This window comes from Rhinopithecus roxellana, chromosome 2 (assembly GCF_007565055.1).
Source record: "Rhinopithecus roxellana isolate Shanxi Qingling chromosome 2, ASM756505v1, whole genome shotgun sequence".
NCBI lineage: Eukaryota > Metazoa > Chordata > Mammalia > Primates > Cercopithecidae > Rhinopithecus > Rhinopithecus roxellana.
Window position 1 is genome coordinate 10,393,709 of NC_044550.1, and position 22,833 is coordinate 10,416,541.

Consider the following 22,833-nt stretch of genomic DNA (forward strand, 5'->3'; position numbering starts at 1 on the left):
AAGCAGTGTGTATTGTCCCTGCCCTCAAGGAGCTTACAGTTTAGTGTGTAAGATGGACATTTATGTTTAAAATAGTTTGCAAATAAACTACCATATAATTACAATTTATGATAATTGCTAGTATGAGAAAGTAATAGAGTAAGGTAAGGGACTGATTTAAATTAGAAGCATCAGCTCTAGGTGGGAAAGATCATTTTCAGACAATATTTTCAAAATGTCTACCTCCCACGTACACGTTATACAGCAGCTTTCTCACGACGCTGCTGGAGGATGCTGCCACCAAAACAAAACAAATGAAAGAGAAAAGGCATCAATAACAGGGTATCTAATACAGGAAGGAGAGAAGTGATCCATCAAGATAATGATAAAGAGAACCCAGGATGCCAGCTGTGCCACCAGAGAGACCAGTATATATTAGATTAGGTCAGAATTCACTGAAAGAAATTTCTAGAAAAATTAATAGGATAATGCAGCCAAAGACACTGAGAGGAGAATTGGAGAGAAATGGAATGGATTTGGGTTGGATTTTGGAGGTAGATTAGTGGACCTTGGTGATTGATTAGGTGTGGAAGTTGAGTGATAAATGAGCTATGACTGCTAGATTCCTGCCTGTTCAGATAGACTTAGTGTTCATATACTGAGTTGAGGAACACTGGAGGAAGAAGATTTCAGAGTATGTCGAAAGCCCCTTTTTGGTATTGAGTTTAGAATGCTAGAGAGATGACTCAAGTAGAGATGTCAAATGGGCAGTTAAACAAATAGCCTGATGTCCAGAAGAGGGTTGCGAATATTTATGTTGTATAAATATCAACACAGAGATGCTGTTTGATGCCGTGGAATAGAATTAGATAGCCTCAGGTGAGAATAAGGACTGAGAAGGTAAAGCAAAGGATGAATCCTAAGGAACTAGAATTTATAGAGGTCTTGTGGAGAAGGAGGAACAATTATTAAGAGATTGCTGAGTGTAGAGGCAGGTAGGCCAAAACTAGTAGATTTAGGAATGCGTATGAGTTGAGAGAGTAGAGGCAGTGTATATAGACAATGTTGTCAGAAACTTGTCTGTAAAAGTGAAAATGAGATTGAATGGTAGTTGATAGAGGTTGATTAGGGGGAGGATGTTCGTTTTAAATATATTTTATGTGAGAAATACCAAAGTATATATAAATGCTGATCAATGGTGTAGCTCTAGGAGAGTTTGGAGATGCTGAGAGGCAGGAAGGAATGAAACTCCAATTACTCATGCAGAATTAGTCTTCAGTAGTAGCTACGTCAGGACCAGGGTAGAAAACATGGCACTTTAATGATACTAAAGATAAGTCACCTTTAATTCATCCATATAAAATATAATGTTATGAGAAATTTTTCATCTTTAACTAAAATCCTTAAAACTGTGAATTTATGACTTAGTAATTTTATTGTTGCCGTGATTACCTATATGTTATGCTAGAGGACCTTTTTTTATAGCCCATATGTAATTAGGTCAGAACATTTTCTCTAAAGCCTTAGACATTTTTCCTTTTCAGGGACATTAAAAATGGATTTGATTGTTCCTGTATTTGAAGAGTATTTGTATTTATCAGTAATGGTACAAAATGACCAAGTATTAAAAGTAATAGAAAACAGTTTCTGGGCTTAATTTGGTTTAAGTTTTTCTTTTTTATTTTACAGAGTCAAGTAAAGAACAGTTTGCCAGTACAAACATTGCTGAAGAGCTAGTAAAACTCTTCAAGAAACAAATAGAACATGATAAGAGAGAAATGATTTTTGAAGTTCTTGCTCCATTGGCAGAAAATGGTGAGAAAAATAAATGCACCTTTGGATTTTCAATCATGTATACTTTAAATTTTTTTCCTAATACTATTTGATTGCCAGCCATTTGACTCAAAACCATTCTTTATTAGTGATATGTTTTATTTTGCATATCTCTAACTTTAGCTATGTTATCTACTCCATAACTGTATCTACATTGGCCAAAGCAACTTTCCAGGTTCCTTTGATTTTAAAATCTTAGAAAAGATACTTCTGTAGCTAACACATTCTTGTGCCATTCTGGAAAAGGCAGCTGCGAGGCTGACCTCTACTTCTATACACTTGTAAAGCCAAGGGGATAAAAGTTAGAGTCTCAGGCCTGCCAACAGCGAAGATACTGGTTAATCACTCTCTTCTTTGGGCACAAAAATCTTAAGACATGCATCGCAGAAATAAGAATGAATCAGAGGAAACAAACCATTCCATATTAGTAATTTTTCAAATATAATGTCTAGCACATACTCAAAGAGGATCAGATATTAATACATGAGACAAAACATTATAAGCAAGAATAGGCAGCAAATCTTCAGATACTGGAATTATTAAACACTGATTCAAAACAGATGTACTTATTGTGTTCAAAGAAGTAAAAGCAAGCTTAAATAATTTAGAAGGAAACTGAAAACTATTTTTAAAAAGTGACGTAGCAGATTTAAGAATGAAATAAATGGAAATTTCTGAATTGAAAAATACAACCAAAATTAAGAATCCAGTGGGGGGTTTAATAGCAGATTTAATAGATACTGTTGAATTAAAGAACCAGTGAAGTGGAAAATGGGTTGGAAAGAAATCCAATATGAACTAAAAGGAAAAAAGAACCTATTTACATAAAAGAGAATAAGAAGTCAGAGGATAAAGACATTCTCATATGCATTTTTTGGAGTCCCAAAAGGAGAGTAGAGAAGGTGGGGAGGGGAGTGTGCAGAGGCAATATTTGAAGAAATTTTGGCAGAGAATTTATCAGAAATTATGAAAAATGCAAAGATCCAAGAAGCCCTTTAAACCCAAAATACAATAAACAAAAAGAAATCCACATCTAGAGGCCTCATACTGAAAATGCAGAAAACCAATGACCAAAATCATTATCTTCAAAGTAACAACAGTTTGTCTGACAGCTACCTTCTCAACAGCAACAATGGAAGCCAGATATTGTAAATGTGGTTTGTCAGAAGGAAAATGATACAGATGCAGGGGAGAATAAAGACCAAAAAAACCAGTAAATATGTAGGTAAATCTTATGAACATTGAATATATTTGAAAAATAACTTATTGTGAAGTTTACAATGTACATTTATATGATTTAAAATATACCACAAACTGAGCATATAAATCAGAAGAGAGGCAAAAGGAGTTAGAGTCCTAAGACACTTGTGTTATCTGGAAGACTCTGGTTATTTAGTCACTTCAACTTTTAAGGTGACTACTAAAGTAATTTTAAAAAACCATGTATAACTACCGAACAAACCGAACAAATGGAAGGGACTTATAGAAAGATTTTTTAATACCCTAGCAATACAAAACAAGAAAAAAGAAGAAAGAAAAAGAAACATGAATTATAGAGGACAAATAGAGCTTAAAAATGCAGTTTTAAGACACAGTATTTCAGTAATTATGTTAAATGTGGCCTAAATGCTCTAATTAAAAGACCATTTGTCACTTGTGTTTTAAAATAAACAGTTATACTACTTAAGCAATACTTATTAAATAGGAGATTTAAAAGATTGAGAATAATAGGATGGAAAAAATGTACCACTGAAACCTAAAGAAGGCCGGGGTAGTTATATTAATATCAAATTAAATAGATTTTAAGATGAAAAGACTTGCTAGAGATAAAGAGGGTGACTTTAGTAATAAAAGGTCCAATTTACCTAGAAAAAAAAATGACCATCATACATTATCCCAAAACATACGAAGCAAAAACATTCAGAACTGTGAAGAGAAATAGACAAATCCACAAAAATTGTGAGAAATTTTAATACCTCTTTCAATAATTTATAGAATAAGATAGAAGAATACGGTTATAGAAAATTTGAAAATGATTAATACAATTGATTTAATGGACTTATTTTAGAACACTTCAACTACAGAGTTCTTTCAAGTACATATGAAACATTTAAGAACATGTATACTTGTCGTGAAAGAAAGAAATTTCAAAAGATTGCTATCATACAAAGTATTTCTTTGACCTAAGTGAGTTGTCTAGTAACCAATTATAAAAAGAAAACCAGGAAATCTCTGTATGTTTACATAGTAGGAAATATACTTCCAGTACCTCAGAGGTCAAAAAAGAATTGTAATGGAAATTAGAAATTTTTCTAGTAGTGAAAATGAAAATAGTCTATCTCAAATCTTACATGATACAAGTAAAGCCCTATTCAGAGGGAAATATTTTATTCAAAATGCTTTTATTAGAAAAGGAAAAGAACTAAAATCAATGAGCTCAGTATTCATCTCAGGAATTTAGGGGAAAAAAAATATAAACCCAAAAACCCAAAAGGTAATTTTTCAATCCTCACCTCCCAATTTGTGTGAATATGCTCATAGTAGTCTCTGATAATCTTTTGTATTTCTGTGGTAGCAGCTATAATGTCACCTTTATTGTTTCTATTGTGCTTATTTGAATCTTCTCTCTTTTTTTTTTTGTTAATATAGCTAGTAGTCTATTAATTTTGTTAATCTGCACTTGTAGTCCCTAAATCTACAAAAAAAATTTTTTTAAGTAGTTAACTGGAATAAAATACAACAATGTTGACAAAATCCACAAGTAATATATATTCTTTTAAAAAGCAGAAGAAAAGATAGGGAATCAACCTAAGTGTCCATCAGTGGATGAGTGGATAAAGAAAATGGGGTGTGTATACACACACACACATACCATGGAATACTACTCAGCTATAAAAAAGAATGAAATAATATCTTTTGCAGCAACTTAAATGGAACTGGAGGGCATTAATTCTAAGTGAAGTAACCAAATGACACCTATTCTCACAAGTGGGAGCTATGCTCTAGGTACACAAAGGCATACAGAGTGGTAGAATGGACTTTGGAGACAGAAGGATGGAGGGAGTGAGATGAGGGGGTGAGGAGTAAAAAACTACTTATTGGGTACAGTGTACACTATTCAATGACGGGTGCCCTAAAAATCTTAGACTTTGCCACTATACGATTCATCCATGTAACCAAAAACCACTTGTACCACTAAAGCTATTGAAATTTTAAAAAATAATAATAATAAGCAGAAGGAAGGAAATGTAAAGAGCTGAAATAAAATGGAAAACACACAGTGCAACACAAACATAATTGCTACAGTTGAGTCTAAAAAGATATTGGAATTGAAAAACCCCTAGTGAGATTCATAATGAAAAGAGAGAAAGCATAATTAACCAAAATTAAGAATGCAAGAGGAGGAGACCTTACCACAGGTCTTACAGCTATTAAGAGGATATTATGAACAATTTGATGCCCATATATATGTGTATGTATGTGTGTGTGTGTGTGTGTGTGTGTATATATATATATACACCAATTGTTGAGGGTGTGGAACAGTGAGAGTGTAAATTGGTACAATTGGGAAGTAGTATCTATTGAAGCTGAAGCAATAGATCCAGCAATTCTACTCTTAGAAGTATACCCAGAAGCTTGTGCACATGTACACTAGGAGCTGTTAACAGGAATGTTCAGAGCAGCATTATTTATAATGAAAAATTGGAAACAACCAATATCCATTAATAGTGGAATGAATAAATCATAGGATATTAATATAATGGAAGAATATAGAGTTATGAAAAGGAATGAAGACAGCTATAACTATTACTGTAGATGAATCTCATAATGTTGAAAGGAAAAAGCCAACACTGAAAAATACATATTGTATGATTCAATTTATATAAAGTAAAAAAAAAAGTAAAACTAAACTGTAGTTTTTAGGAATGATTGTTTACTTGGTAAAACGATGAAAGTATAGAAGTGATTACCATAATAATCAAGATGATTTGAGATGAATGAAGGAAGGGGTTTGTCATCAGAAACAGAAATGTAGAGATAGGCTTCCTGAGTTGTTGGTAATGAATTTCTTGATCTAGGTGATAGATCCATGGTTATTTGCTTTCTAATAATATATTAAATTTAACTTGCATATTTTATGCACTTCTCTGCATTTGTGGTTTTCTTCCACTCTTTAAAAAAAGTTTTAAAATACCTATATATGATGCATACGTGATACATACATGTGTACATTCATACATATGTGTGTAAACAGTGGTGATGAAGATACATTTCCTTGGACAGAATATCTTTGGTAAATGTGCTGGGCTGTCTGCTTTGGCAGAATGTGTTGCTAATCCTATTTAAGGTAGTTTAAGCCTTCCATATATTTGTTTTCAAGTATTTGATTTCAGTCAAATTATGAGAAGAGATCATCTGTAAACTTTAACATTGACACATTTAGGCTCCGTGTGATGGCTTATACCTGTAATTCCAGCACTTTCAGAGGCCAAAGCAGGAGGATTGCTTGACCCCAGGAGTTCAAGACCAGCTTGGGCAACATAGCAAGACCCTGTCTCAAAAAAAATAATTAACTAAAATTTTAAAACTACAATATTGACACATTTAAAATTTCTTAAATGTCTTAGGTCCTATGTTTTAGGGAGAAATTGGTTTTTCATCTCATTGGTGTTTTGGCAAAGTGAAAACTTTATTGTGACCTTCAGTCACTTTTATGCCATAAAATTACCTGTAACTTTCCTTGCAGTATTTCAAAATAACAATATGTTTATTACTGTTTTCCCCTGTGCCTTCACATCTGTTTTATAATTGCACAATGGATAGAATGATACCATTGAAGGCATGTTTTTGGACTAATTTTTTGCATGTATCATCCTTGATTTTCTCAGTACTCAAAGGAGAGTGATTTCAGCATTAGAAGTAGGAATTTGTGTAGTTCAAGGTTTTTAGTATTTTTAAGGTTTTTTCATCATAGTTTTTAATTCTAGTCACCACACATCTCTAGCCCTAGCATTCTGTAACCAAGGAAACGCCCTACTTTTAGCATGGCACAGTGCAAGTATACCTTTTAAAGAAATATTCCAGGTTGAATACTCTGTGTATTCTGAGATAATATTCAAAAGAAGATCAGTGATCCTAGTGATTCAAAAACGCCAAATTTTAACACATTAAAATTGCCTGAAAGTCTTAAGTATTTATTTTTAAAAGTCTTTATTTTTCCTAAATGATAAGCTGAAGCTGTCATTGCCATATATGGATGCATATACAGCTTAGGGAAACCAATGACTAAAATAAAATCCAACTAAAAAAATAAAATTTAAATTTAAAAATTTCTGGCCAGGTACAGTGGCTCATGCCTGTAATCCTAGCACTTTGAGAGACCAAGGCAGGAAGACTGCTTGAGGCCAGGAGTTCAAGCCCAGCCTAGGCAACATAGCGAGACCCTTTCTCTACAAAAAAGTTTAAAAATTAGCCAGGCATGGTGGCATGCACTTTTAGTCCCAGCTACTCAGGAGGCTGAGATAGAAGTATTGCTTGAGCCCAGGAATTCAAGGATGCAGTGAGCTATGATCACACCACTGCACTGCAGCCCGGGCAACAGAGCAAGATGCTGTCTCTTTTCTTTTTTTTTTTTTTTTTTTGAGATGGAGTCTCGCTCTGTCGCCCAGGCTGGAGTGCAGTGGTGCAATCTCGGCTCACTGCAAGCTCCGCCTCCCGGGTTCACGCCATTCTCCTGCCTCAGCCTCCCGAGTAGCTGGGACTACAGGTGCCTGCCACCTCGCCCGGCTAGTTTTTGTATTTTTTAGTAGAGACGGGGTTTCACCGTGTTAGCCAGGATGGTCTCGGTCTCCTGACCTTGTGATCCGCCCGTCTCGGCCTCCCAAAGTGCTGGGATTACAGGCTTGAGCCACCGCGCCCGGCCAAGATGCTGTCTCTTAAACAAAAAATTTGTGTTGCAAATGTATTTTTCAGGTCAGTTGATTAACATTTATCTTAAGGCGTATCAAGTACACTCAAAGCATTTAGATAGGCCAGTTTAGGTTAAAATACAAAGATGAGTAAGGTATTATCTATCCAGGGAACCAGCCCCCAATATTTCAATGTAGGTTCTTTCTGTTTTCCCTAAGTGTTGGCCCATCTGAGAAATAAAGAGAAAGAGTACAAAGAGAGGAATTTTACAGCTGGGCCTCCACATCACATATCGGTAGGTCCATGATGTCCCCTGAGCCACAAAACCAGCAAGTTTTTATTAGGGATTTCAAAAAGGAAAGGGGTATACAGGGAATAGGTCACAAAGATCACATGCTTTAAAGGGCAGTAAAGATCACAAGGCAAAGGGCAAAATTAGAATTACTGATGAGGGTCTATGTTTGGCTGTGCACGTATTGCCTTGATAAACATCTTAAACAACAGAAAACAGGATTCGAGAGCAGAGAACTGGTCTGACCTCAGAGAACTGGTCTGACCTCAGATTTACCAGGGCAGGATCTTTTCCCCACCCTAATAAGGCTGAGGGTACTGCAGGAGACCAGGGTGTAGTTCAGTCCTTATCTCAACCGCATAAGACAGACACTCCCAGAGCGGCTGTTTATAGACCTCCCCCCAGGAATGCAATTCCTTCCCCAGGGTATTAATTATGAATATTCCTTGCTGGGAAAAGAATTCAGCGATATCTCTGCTACTTGCACATCCATTTATAGGCGCTCTGCAAGAAGAAAAATATGGCTCTATTCTGCCCGACCCCGCAGGCAGTCAGACCTTTGGTTGTCTTCCCTTGATCCCCAAAATCGCTGTTATTCTGTTCGTTTACAAGGTGCACTGATTTCGTATTGTTCAGACACCCATGTTTTACAATCAGATTTTATCTTGTTCAAACACACATGTTCTACAATTGATTTGTACAATAGTGGTCCTGAGGTGATGTACATTCTCAGCTTACAAAGATAACAGGATTAAGAGATTAAAGTAAAAACAGGCATAAGAAATTATAAGAATATTATTTGGGAACTGATAAATGTCCATGAACTCTTCACAATTTATGTTTTTCTGCCACGGCTCCAGCCAGTCCTCTGTTCAGGGTCCCTGACTTCCCGCAACATATATCTGCTCAGGAGATAGATGGAGACAGATATGGATGCAAATATAAGCTCTTCAATGAAATAAGTGTTATAATGAAAGAATACTTAAAGATACTAGAAGTATAATAAAAAGTTTTGATGTGGGGGTGGAATTTCCTGTGAAGATCAGTTTTAAAAATATAATTGGGATGTAAATTCTGTCTCTAAAATACCTTATGCTATGTTTAGCCATCAGAAAGTTTCAAAGTTATTTTCTTTTAACTTTTATTATGAACATTTTGAAATGTATTCAGAAATAGCATTTAGTAAACCACCATGTATCCATCGCCCAAAAGCTTTAAATCAAAGAAAACCTGAAGCCCTTTTTAAAAACATGACTTTATTTATTTATTTATTTATTTATTTATTTATTTATTTATGTTTATAGACAGGGTCTCACTCTGTTGTCCAGACTGGAGTGCAGTGGCACAGTCATAGCTTACTCTAACCTTGAACTCCTGGCCTCAAGCAATCTTTCCACCGTGGCCTCCCAAAGCACTGGGATTACAAGTGTGAGCCACCATGCCCAGCCCTATTTTGTAGTATTTTATAGCTTGCCCTTTAAACATGAGCATAATATCTAGAGTAATAGTGGAGTGACACTAGTTGCCTTCAGAGCTGAGTATCAGTTTGTTTAAATGCTGCAAGACATTGTGAAAAATGTGACAATTTCAAATGGAAACATGAAATAAAGTTTTTTGTATGTTTAAACTGAACTGTCAAGGTAGTTTACTTTGAAGATTTGAGTTTCAAAAATGTATTATCTAAATCATGCATTTTCTTAGTTTCTTATAATTCTTTATAATGGATTGCTTATACCAGAGCTCCTATTTTATCTCAAAGTTTGATTATTTTGTTCATATTATTCTTCAGATGCTATTAAACTACAGCTGGTTGAAGCAGGCCTGGTAGAGTGTCTACTAGAGATTGTTCAGCAAAAAGTGGATAGTGACAAAGAAGATGATATTACTGAGCTCAAAACTGGTTCAGATCTCATGGTTTTATTACTTCTTGGAGGTGAGCTGTAATTTATGCCAGCCAAAGAATGTTCTTGTCGGATTTTTTTTTAATTTATTGTCTCTTCTGTAAATACTACCCTAGGCATTTTCTCATATTCCTATCTCACCTGCTGTTGAGGTGATGATTTTGACATCTTAAACATGTCATTGATAGAACCAGACATAACGAGCCCGAAAAAGAAGTATCTTCACCATCTTCCAACATTTAAAGAGCTGTCCCATGGAAGAGATAGCTTTGGCACCAAGGGACTAAAGAAAAGCTAGATGGCTCCCTAGGACTTGGACTAGAAAAATTCTAAACTCTATTGTCTAGTATCTATTAAAAGTTTATATAAAAAGAATCATTACTTTTCCCATTATGAATGTAATAGTTTGTGAAGTATGAGTTTCCCAGTTGGATATTCACCTAAGAATATGAATTTGTTACTCTTATTTTTCTCTTGCTTAACTATTTCATTTACCTCCAGATGAATCCATGCAGAAGTTATTTGAGGGAGGAAAAGGCAGTGTATTTCAAAGGGTACTTTCTTGGATTCCATCAAATAACCACCAGCTACAGCTTGCTGGAGCATTGGCAATTGCAAATTTTGCCAGAAATGGTAAGCGTATTAGTTCCTCCTTTGTTAGTCAAATACTCTGTATTTGTTTATTTTTGCTTTGCTGTCACATATACTAAAACTGGAACAGTTTAGAAGTTGTGTAATATGTGTATATGCTGCTAACCTTTCAGAAATCTGAAATACTTATAGTGACATTCCTAACAAATTATATATTTTATGCAATTCAACTAAATTCTAATAGTTTAAAGATCATGAAGTGCTTCTTTTGAATACTTGGCACTTCAGAGCTTAGTAAGTTTGAATCCCATTCTAGTATACATCTGCTTTCTTTTGCCTAGGGATTTTATTTTGGATCTAATTATCTGAGTATTCATTCTAGGATTATTGTGCCTCAACTTATACTTTTATGCCCATAAAACTTAAGTATGAATAATCCCTTGGCTTTGTGTAGAATGTTTAATTTAGTTTAATAATATTTTAGGGGGCACCAGACTTCTATGTTATGAAATCTGGCACTACTAAAAAACTCAAATACAGTCTAGAAACTCATTCTTATATTCCTCATGAAATATACTATGTCTAGGAAATACAGTTTATTTTTCTTTTTAGTTTAATCATCTTCCAATACGAACTGTTGGTATATATTATAATGGCTGACTTACTCTATTTTTACTCCTCCTTTTTGGGAGTGACTCCCTTATAATGGAGGTAAGAGTGCCATAATATGGATAATTGTTGAAACTAGATATGGAGTAAATAATGGTTCATTATAATATTCTCTCTGCTTTATAAATGTTTGAAAAATAATGTAGGTGTCAGCCATGATAGCAAAACGTAGAGTACTATTACTATAACATTGGGAGAACACAAGCATACATCACAATAAATGAAAAATATTGGACATTCTAACCATGTGTTTCTACTTCTGATATATTATCTGGCTCTAAACTGAAGATTTTTCTGGTAATTTTTCTGATTTTTGAAATTTTATCTAGTTTAAGAATTTTTATAATACTTCTCACTCGGTGAACAGAAAAACCTATAAATCTGATGGGAGAAAGATTTGGAATTCATTTTATTGTATACCTCCATTTTCCCTAATGTAGATAATAGCCAGACATCAGTATTATAAAATATTTATAGATATTTTAAAGAGGAAGAAAAAGATGTGTGGTTTTTTTTTCAGATGGAAATTGTATTCATATGGTAGACAATGGAATTGTAGAAAAACTTATGGATTTACTGGACAGACATGTAGAAGATGGAAATGTAACAGTACAGCATGCAGCACTAAGTGCCCTCAGAAACCTGGCCATTCCAGGTAAGACTTAAGAATAGAAGGCAGCTATGTAAAAAATAAAATCCATCATTTGGGGAAGCTATTTACTATATGTGATTTGTGAACCTGCTCTGATGAAGAAAATTAAAAGGAAAAAATAGTCTTCACATTGTTCACATTTTTTCATGCTAATAAATGGAGATCATATGTTAAATAAGTTTTGTGAGACTGTACAAGAATAATATCTGCCTTCATTCAGATATCCTGTTACCTTTTGTGAATTCTTAGATTTTCATCATGTTGTGTAGTTAAGCTTTTTTACGGTTTTTTGTTTTTGTTTTTTTGAGATGGGGATCCCACTCTGTCAGCCAGGCTAGAGTGCAGTGACACAATCCTGGCTCACCACAGCCTCTACCTTCTGGGCTCAAGTTATCCTCCCATCTCAGCCTCCTGAGTAACAGGGACTGCAGGCATGTGCCACCATGCCCAGCTGATTTTTTATTTTTTGTAGGAACAGGATCTCACTATGTTGCTTAGGCTGGTCTTGAACTCCTGGGCTCAAGGAGTCCACCCACCTTGGCCTCCCAAAGTGCTGGGATTACAGGTGAGAGCTACCGCACCAGGCCTTAAGTATCTTTAGTTGAGGTAGAATAATGACATCAATTAACAGAGTCCCCTCAAGAATGACTTTCAGTTGGTGGTGGTGTTTTCCCATAAGCAGACATACAATATTTTAAAATAGCCTTAATGTGCCTTTGGAAGTCATGAAATCACATTATTATGGAAAATACAACAAAAGATAGTTAAAACTATTATCTACTTTCTAAAAATAAATTTCTGGTTAGATGAAATAGTACAATTACATGATGATCCAATCCATTTGAATTCATTTGGTTTATATAGGATAGTAACATTTATTAATGTCTGTAACATTTATATTAACACAGTTGGATCAAAAACGGAATTGTGCTTTATTGTTGTAAGAGGGTAATTGTGTAAGTAAATGTTTCGGATTGGATTTAAAAAGTCATGATACTGTCATAAAAATTATGATATTGTCTGTTATCTGCTTAAACACAAATAGGATACGGACACACACATAAACAACTGAATTCCATTCTTAAAATTGACAAAAAAGTGACAGGATTGTTTCTACGTGGAAAAATATAACATGGATCTTAAAGACACTCAATAAACCTGTATTGAATTGAATGTTTATCAACAGGAATGCTAATACCATTTTAACCATAGTCTCTCTTTTTCTCCAGTTATAAATAAAGCAAAGATGTTATCAGCTGGGGTCACAGAGGCTGTTTTGAAATTTCTTAAATCTGAAATGCCCCCTGTTCAGTTCAAACTTCTGGGAACATTAAGAATGTTAATAGATGCACAAGGTAAAAGAAATGTTTTCCCCAGCTTGCATTTTTGGTGTGATAGTCTTAATGTGCTTCTAGTTGAAAAAGGACTTGTTTCTCGCTTTCAGGATTATGTAATCATAAAAAATAGCAAATAAAAGATTAAAAAATTAGTTTTGGAACTCCATTTGTTAATTTTTGTGCTTGTTATAATTGACTATTTGTTTATTTATAACTATTATTTATTTATTTTTGAGACAGAGTCTTGTTCTGTCACCCAGGCTGGAATGCAGTGGTGTGACCTCAGCCCACTGCAACTTCCACCTCCTGGGTTCAAGCAATTTTCCTGCCTCAGCCTCCTGAGTGGCTAGGATTACAGGCGTGCTCCACAACTCCTGGCTAATTGTTTTTGGAATTTCACTAGAGATGGGGCTTGTTGCCCAGGCTGCTCTTGAACTCCTGGCCTCAAGCGATCCACGCACTTCAGCCTCCCAAAGTGCTGGGATTACAGGTGTGAGCCACCACGCCCAGCCTATTACTGACTTTAAGTAGAAATTATACCATATCTCTCCTTATTAGTTCTTATAATCCTGGTTTTAGTTTGCTTTATTATCAATTTCAGGGGAAGGCGTTGTGTTTTGGCATTCTATACCCATTTTCACCTTGGCTTTGAAATCAAATTTCATTATTGTGACAGTCAAAAATCTTAAAAATGTGTCTTGTGGCAGGGAGAGCATTTTTCCATTTGCAGAAACAGCAGTCAGAACCACTCCTAGGAATGAATTATGTTTATTTACTTATTTCTAAATTCTAAACCCTTTTCTATATTGATTGCATAGAGTCCTTCTAAGAACCTTGCATTATAGTCTGCCAGAGCACTAACAGACTAGCAGGCTTAACCAAAAGAGTATGAAATCATTTGTTTTTATATTTTCTATAGAATTTCACAATGTTATAGAAAAAGGCAAATAGCCCATCACATAAGGAATATTTGCAGTTCTAGCTTTAATGAAATTGTTGTGCTGTGTTTTTTTAGATGTATTTCTCCTTCACACTCTTAAATCTTTACGAATTACTTCAGCTGATTGTCTGTTAGTGATTCATTCCTTGGTTTGCCTTCTTTCCTATAGCAGAAGCTGCTGAACAACTGGGAAAGAATGTTAAGTTAGTGGAGCGTTTGGTGGAATGGTGTGAAGCCAAAGATCATGCTGGTGTGATGGGGGAGTCAAACAGACTGCTGTCTGCCCTTATACGACACAGTAAATCAAAAGTAAGTTCCAGAGGAAACTGTTCACTAGAAAACTTCAGAGCATCTTTTTCAGAAACCCAGCATTGTAGGTCCTAACAACTGGGATAATATTTACCTGAAAGTATTGTGAAGATTCAGTGAGATCATGTATATAATGTGCTTAGCTGGTACATGTAATATAGGAAACACTCAGTAAATGGGGGTTGCTGTTGCTGCTGCTATTGTTATTATTACTTTTACCACCACCATTACCAGCATTAGTGTCAAACATTTCCTTGTGCCAGGCATTGACCATGCAGGCTACTGATATTTAGAATTTAGAAATTAAATGATATCTAGATAGTATATGAGGTCCAGAGCTCACAGAGTTAGAAAAAAATCCATTCTTGTGACTGTGCAGCTTTCTGGCACATGGTAGATAACCAATAAATGAACAGATGAGCTGTTTTAAAAATCACAATAGTGAGTACCCAGGCCAGCAGTTCAGCAGCTGATTTAGTATGTAGATTATATGATTTTTAAATTTTTTAAATACTGTTTTTTTCTTTTCTTTTCTTTTCTTTTTTTTTTTTTTTTTTTTTTTTTTTTTTTTTTTTTTTTTTTTTTTTTGAGATTGAGTCTTGCTCTGTTGCCCAGGCTAAATGCAGTGGTGCAACCTTGGCTCACTGCAATCTCTACCTCCCAGGTTCAAGCAATTCTCCTGCCTCAGCTTCCAGAGTAGCAGGGATTACAGGCAGGCGCCACCACGCTCGGCTAATTTTTGTATTTTTAGTAGAGATGGGGTTTTACCATGTTGGCCAGGCTGGCCTCGAACTCCTGACCTCATGATCCGCCTGCCTCGGCTTCCCAAAGTGCTGGGATTACAGGCGTGAGCCACCATGCCCAGCCTTTAATACTGTTTTCTAAGGTGACCCTTTCAGTCATTTCTCTTGTACAACTTCAGTAGTGATTATATATGAGGAGAAAGTTTAGAACTCAAACCCACCAGCTGTTTTCATTTATTTTTAGAACAGATAAGAAGATGCCAAGAGAAAAAGCGTAAAACTAAAACTGTTCTTGACTTGTATAAATCTCTTTCATATAAATAATTCACTTCACCATAATTGCCATCCCAGCTGGTTAGCCTCAGGAGTGTTCTTCTCCATCAGATGCTAAATCTTGAGAACTTTCCCTGGGGGAAAAGCAGCTGTTAACTGGGACCTTCCTATTACCTGTCTCACCCAGACCACCCTAAAAGCTTATACATTTTCCCTGACACAGGACCAAGTAGTATGTTGGCAAGGTGGAAGTTATCAAGAGAGAATAGCAAAGTGGCTTCCTTGGTACCCCTTTCATCCCTTCTCCATCATAACTGCTCTCTCATGCCCATTTGTTCATTTAACAGTTAATATTTGAGTTCTTGCAGTGTAAATACTACAAAATAGTGTTTCTATAAAGGAATTTATCTATTGAGGGGACAGACATAAAAATAGCTAGCTTAAGTACAGCATTAAATCTACATATGCTATTCGGATGTAACAGAGGAAAGAAAGACTAACACACTGTCTGAGTGGTCTGGGATGGTGTCATAGAAGGAGTGCTATTTTAGGGGCTAACTAGGAATCTCTCAGGAGGAAAGGGAAAGAGAATGAAGGAAAGGGCCTTTTCAGGCAAAGACAACAGGATGTACAAAAAGTACAGAGATGTAAAACAGCATAATTTTAGAAGGAAACTGCAAATAAAGCAGTATTGCTAAAACATAGAGTGTGGAGAGAGACAGTCGCCAGAGAGGTTGAAAACTGGGAATTAAGTGAATTATATGCCAAGTTAAGGTGTATGGACTTGATTCTGTAGAGAATTCGGGAGCACTTAAAAGAGTTTTAAGCAGCAAGTTGCCATTATTTGGGTTTTTGTTTTTTCGGGGTTTTTTTGAGACGGAGTTTCACTCTTGTTGCTCGGGCTGGAGTGCAATGGCCCGATCTCCACTCACTGCAACCTCCGCCTCCCGGATTCAAGCAGTTCTCCTGCCTCAGCCTCTTGAGTAGCTGAGATCACAGGCATACACCACCGTGCTCGGCTAATTTTGTATTTTTAGTAGAGACAGGGTTTCTCCATTTTGGTCAGACTGTTCTCGAACTCCCGACCTGAGGTGATCCGCCCACCTCAGCCTTCCAAAGTGCTGGGATTACAGGTGTGAGCCACCACACCCAGCCATTTAGTTTTCTTTAGAAAGATGTCTCTAGGGTTTAAAGGGGGTAGAAAGAACAGTTATTGCAAAAATATATATGAGAGTTGATAAAGGACTGAATTAAGGTTTTGAGTTAAGCAACTTGAAATTGCTGATACTCAGCCATTTTTGAAACAAATTTCATATGGGTTATTCAAGTAGAAGCAGGGAGGATGGAAAAGAAGAGACAGAATTGAGAAAGATACGGGTGGTAGAATTGACAGATTCAAAGTACAATTAAAGGAGGAGGTAGGTTTGGAGCTAATTCCAAGTTTGGGGTTAAACACCAGATTGGGTTATGCCATTCAACAAAATAAAACACGATAGGAAGAGGTGCAGCTAACACTCCCTAAACTTGCCCACTCACCCATGCTCTTTGGAGTCATGACCCTTAATCTTTTTGCTCTATTCCAAGAGAATCTCCACCATTGGTTTGCAGGGGTGTATAATCATTTGGATTTCCCTAGGCCATATTGGAAAAAGAATTGTCTTGGGCCACACATAAAATGCATTAACACTAACAATAGCTGATGAGCTTAAACACACTCACACACACACACACACACACACACACTGCAAAAAAAAATCTCAAACATCTTTGGCATTTGAAGAAGAAGAGAAATCTAAAAGTTTGGAAAACAGGCTGGGTGCGTTGGCTCACGCCTGTAATCCCAACACTTTGGGAGGCCAAGGTAGGTGGATCATTGTGGTCAGGAGTTCCAGACCAGCCTGGCCAACATGGTGAAACCCCATCTCTACTAAAAATACAAAAATTAGCCAGGCATGGTGGCACGCACCTGTAATCCCAGCTACTAGGGAGGCTGAAGCAGGAGAATTGGTTGAACCCGTGAAGCGGAGGTTGCGGTGAGCCAAAATCGCACCACTGCACTCCAGCCTGGGTGACAGAGCAAGACTCCCAAGACTCTGTCTCAAAAAAAAAAAAAAAAAAAAAAAAAAAAAAAAAAAACTTGGAAAACATATTTGGGGGAATAATCAAGGAAAACTTCCCTGGTCTTGCTAGAGACCTAGACATCCAGGTACAAGAAGCTCAAAGAACACCTGGGAAATTTGTTGCAAAAAGATCATTGCCTAGGCATATTGTCATCAGGTTACCTCAAGTTAAGACAAAGGAAAGAATCCTCAGAGCTGTGAGGCAAAAGCACAAGTTAACCTATAAAGGAAAACCTATCAATAGCAGATTGCTCAGCAGAACCCCTACATGCTAGAAATTATTGAGTCCCTATCTTCAGTCTCCTTAAAGAAAACAATTATCAGCCAAGAATTTTGTATCCAGTGAAACTAAGCTTCATAAATGAAGGAAAGATACAGTGTTTTTCAGACAAACAAATGCTGAGAGAATTCACCACTACCAAGCCAGCACGACAAGAACTGCTAAAAGGTGCCCTAAATCTTAAATCATGGAAACACATCAAAACAGAACCTTGTTAAAGCATAAATCTCACAGGACCTACAAAACAAAAATACAATTTTAAAAAGTTGGGGGGGTATACAGGCAACAGATAGCATGATGAATGGAATAGTACCTCACATCTCAATACTAACACTGAATGTAAATGGCCTAAATGCTCCACTAAAAGATACAGAATTGCAGAATAGTTAAGAATTCACTAACCAACTATCTGCTGCCTTTAAGAGACTTACCCAACACATAAGGACTCACTTAAGGTAGAGCGGTGGAAAAAGAGATTCCATGTAAATGGACACCAAAAGTAAACAGGAATGGCTATTCTTGTATCAGGCAAAACAACCTTTAAAGCAACAGCAGTTCAAAAAGACGAGGGACATTATATAATGATAAAAGGCCATGTCCAACAGGAAAATACCACAATCCTAAATATACATGCACCAAACACTGGAGCTCCCAAATGTATCAAACAATTGCCAATAGACCTAAGAAATGAGATAGACAGCAACACAATAGTGGGGGACTTCAATATTCCACTGACAGCATTAAACAGGTTATCAAGAGAGAAAGTCAACAAAGAAACAATGAATTTAAACTATACCCTAGAACAAATGGACTTAACAGATATTTACAGAACATTCTACCCAAAACTGCAAAATATACATTCTATTCATTAGCAAATGGAACTTTTCTCCAAGATAGACCATATAATATGCCACAAAACAAGCCTCAATAAATTTAAGAAAACTGAAATTATGGCAAGTACTCTCTCAAACCACAGTGGAATAAAACTGGAAATCAACTCCAAAAGTAACCTTCAAAACCATGCAAATACATGGAAATTAAATAACCTGCTCCTGAATGATCATGGGGTCAACAATGAAATCAAGATGGGAATTTAAAAATTCTTCTAACTGAACAACAATAAATGATACAACCTATCAATACCTCGGGGATACAGCAAAGGTGTTGCTAACAGGAAAGTTTATAGCCTGAAATGCCTACATCAAGAAGTCTGAAAGATCACTAAGATACAATCTAAGGTCACACCTCAAGAAACTAGAGAAACGAACAAACCAAACCCAAACCCAGCAGAAGAAAAGGAAATAACCAAGATCAGAGCAGAACTAAATGAAATTGAAACAAAAAAAGACAATACAAAAGATACATGAAACAAAAATCTAATTCTTTGAGAAGATGAATAAGATTGATAGACCATAACCAAGAAAAGAAGAAAGAAAATTCAAATAAGCTCAATTAGAAAAGAAATGGGAGGCCGGGCGCGGTGGCTCAAGCCTGTAATCCCAGCACTTTGGGAGGCCGAGGCGGGCGGATCACGAGGTCAGGAGATCGAGACCATCCTGGCTAACACGGTGAAACCCCGTCTGTACTAAAAAAATACAAAAAACTAGCCGGGCGAGGTGGCGGGCGCCTGTAGTCCCAGCTACTCGGGAGGCTGAGGCAGGAGAATGGCGTAAACCCGGGAGGCGGAGTTTGCAGTGAGCTGAGATCTGGCCACTGCACTCCAGCCTGGGTGACAGAGCGAGACTCCTTCTCAAAAAAAAAAAAAAAAAAAAAGAAAAAAAAAAGAAAAGAAATGGGAGATATTACAACTGACACCACAGAAATACAAAAGGTCATTCACAGCTACTATGAACACCTTTACACGCAAAAACTAGAAAACCCAGAGGAGATGGATAAATTCCTGGAGAAATACAACCTTGCTAGCTTAAATCAAAAAGAATTAGATACCCTGAACAGACCAATAACAAGCAACAAGATTGAAATGGTAATTTTAAAATTACCAACAAAAATGTCCAGGACCAGACAGATTCACAGCTGAATTCTACCAGACATTCAAAGAATAATTGGTACCAATCCTATTGACACTGTTCCAAAACAAGAAGAGGGAATCCTCCTCAAATCATTCTGTGATTAGTATCACCCTAATACCAAAACCAGGAAAGGACATAACAAAAAAAGAAAACTAAAGACCAATATCCCTGCTGAACATAGATACAAAAATCCTTAACAAAATACTAGCTAACCAAATCCAACTACATATAAAAAAGATAACTCACCATGATCAAGTGGGTTTCATACCAGGGATGCCGGGATGGTTTAACATACCCAAGTCAATAAATGTGATATACCACATAAACAGAATTAAAAACAAAAATCACACGATCATCTCAATAGACGCAGAAAAAGCATTCCACTAAGTCCAGCATCTCTTTATAATTAAAACTCTTAGCAAAATTAGCATACCAGGGACATACCTCAATAATAATAAAAGCCATCTATGACAAACTCACAGCCAACAATACTGAATGGGAAAAAGTTGAAAGCATTCCCTCTGAGAACAAGATAAGGATGCCCACTCTCACCACTTCTATTCAACAGTACTGGAAATCCTAGCCAGAGCAGTCAGACAAGAGAAAGAAATAGAGGTCATCCAAATCGGTAAAGAGGAAGTTAAACTGTTGCTATTTGCTAATGATATGATTGTATGCCTAGAAAACCCTAAAGAGTCCTCCAGAAAGCTCCTAGAACTGATAAAAGAATTCTGCAAAGTTTATATAAACTAATATACACAAATTAGCTCTCCTATATACCAAGAGCAGCTAAGCTGAGAACCAAATCAAGAACTCAACTCTTTTACAATAGCTGCAAAAAATAAAATAAAATAAAAATACTTAGGAATATTCCTAACCATGGAGATGTAGTTTTACAAGGAAAACTACAAAACACTGCTGAAGAAAATCATAGATGACACCAACTAACGAAAACACATCCAGTGCTCACCGATGGGTAGAATCAATATTGTAAAAATGACCATACAGCCAAAAGCAATCTACAAATTCAGTTCCTGTTAAAGTACCACCATCATTCTTCACAGAACTAGAAAAAACAATTCTAAAATTCATATGGAACCAAAAAAGAGCCTGCAAAGCCAAGGCAAGACTAAACAAAAAGAATGAATCTGGAGGCATCACATTACCTGATTTCAAACTATACTATAAGGCCACAGTCACCAAAACAGCATGGTAGTGGTATAAAAATAGGCACATAGGCCAGTCGAACAGAATAGAGAACCAAGTAATAAACCCAAATACTTACAGCCAACTGATCTTTGACAAAGCAAACAAAAACAAAGTGGGGAAAGGACACCATATTCAACAAATAGTGCTGCGATTATTGGCATAGAAGAATAAAACTGTTGCCTAATTTCTCACTTACACAAAAAAAATCAACTCGAGATGGATCAAGGACTTAAATCTAAGACCTGAAACTAAAAATTGTAGAAGATAGTATCGGAAAAAAAGCCTTCTAGACATTTGCTTAGGCAAAGATTTCATGACCAAGAACCCAAAGCAGATGCAATAAAAACAAAGGTAAATAGCTGGGACTTAAGCTAAAGAGTTTTTGCATGGCAAAAGGAACCGTCAGCAGAGTAAACAGACAACCCACAGAGTAGAAGAAAATCTTCACAATCTATACATCTGACAAAGGACTAATATCCAGAAGCTACAGTAAACTCAAATAAATTAGCAAGAAAAAACTAACAATCCCATCAGAAAGTAGGCTAAGCACATGAATAGACAATTCTCAAATGAAGATATACAAATGGCCAATGTATGAAAAAATGCTCAGTATCACTAATGATCAGGGAAATGCAAATCAAAACCACAATGCCATACCACCTTACCCCTGCAAGAATGTCCATAATCAAATGAAAAAATAATAGATGTTGGCAGGGATGCAGTGAATAGGGAACACTTCTACACTGCTGATAGGAATGTAAACTAATACAACCACTATGGAAAACAGTGTGGAGATTCCTTGAAGAACTAAAAGTAGATTTACCGTTTAATCCAGCAATCCCACTACTGGGTATCTACCCAGTGGAAAAGAAGTCTTTATATGAAAAAGATACTTGCACACATGTTTATAGCAGCACAATTCACAATTGCAAAAATGTGGGACCAACCCAATGCCCATCAATCAACGAGTGGATAAAGAAACTATGGGGCCCGGTATGGTGGCTCACGCCTGTAATCCCAACACTTTGGGAGGCCGAGGCAGGTGGATCACGAAGTCAGAAGATCAAGACTATCCTGGCTAACATGGTGAAACCTCGTCTCTACTAAAAATACAAAAAATTAGCCAGGCGTGGTGGCAGGCACCTGTAGTCCCAGCTACTTGGGAGGCTGAGGCAGGAGAATGGCGTGAACCCGAGAGGCAGAGCTTGCAGTGAGCCGAGACCACTCCACTGCACTCCAGCCTGGGTGACAGTGCGAGACTCCGTCTCAAAAAAATAAAAGAAAGAAAGAAAAAAAGAAACTATGGTATATGTGTATATATATATGATGGAATGCTACTCAGCCATAAAAAGGAATGAGTATTGGCATTCACAGCAACCTGGATGAGACTGGAGACAGTTATTCTAACTCAGGAGTAGAAAACCAAACATCATATGTTCTCACTTATAAGTGGGAGCTAAGCTATGAGGATACAAAGACATAAGAATGACACAATGGACTTTGGGGACTCAGGGGAAAGGATGGGAAGGGGGTGAGGGATAAAAGACTACAAATACGGTGCAGTGTATACTGCTCAGGTGATGGGTCCACCAAAATCTCACAAATCACCACTAAAGAACTTACTTATGTAACCAAACACCACCTGTTCCCCAATAGCCTGTGGAAATAAATTTATTTTTAAAAATCACAGAAAAATTTCATAATGTTTTAAGAAAACTACGATTTTGTATTGGGCCACATTCAAAACCATCCTGGGCCGCAGGTA

General features: G+C 36.5%; 1 protein-coding gene across 5 annotated transcripts in view; it reads left to right on the top strand.

Moving 5' to 3' along the window:
• Positions 1-22,833, top strand: part of RAP1GDS1 (Rap1 GTPase-GDP dissociation stimulator 1) — a 181,817-nt gene that overhangs the window by 144,919 nt on the left and 14,065 nt on the right. For 4 of the 5 annotated variants that reach the window (XM_010358639.2, XM_010358648.2, XM_030916306.1 and 1 more), the window contains 6 exons: positions 1,669-1,794; positions 9,804-9,947; positions 10,417-10,548; positions 11,696-11,830; positions 13,057-13,182; positions 14,274-14,413. In XM_010358639.2, the coding sequence (XP_010356941.1) occupies positions 1,669-1,794; positions 9,804-9,947; positions 10,417-10,548; positions 11,696-11,830; positions 13,057-13,182; positions 14,274-14,413 (803 nt within the window). The remainder of the gene's footprint in view (positions 1-1,668; positions 1,795-9,803; positions 9,948-10,416; positions 10,549-11,695; positions 11,831-13,056; positions 13,183-14,273; positions 14,414-22,833) is intronic. The other variant, XM_010358644.2, reaches the window with a different exon arrangement.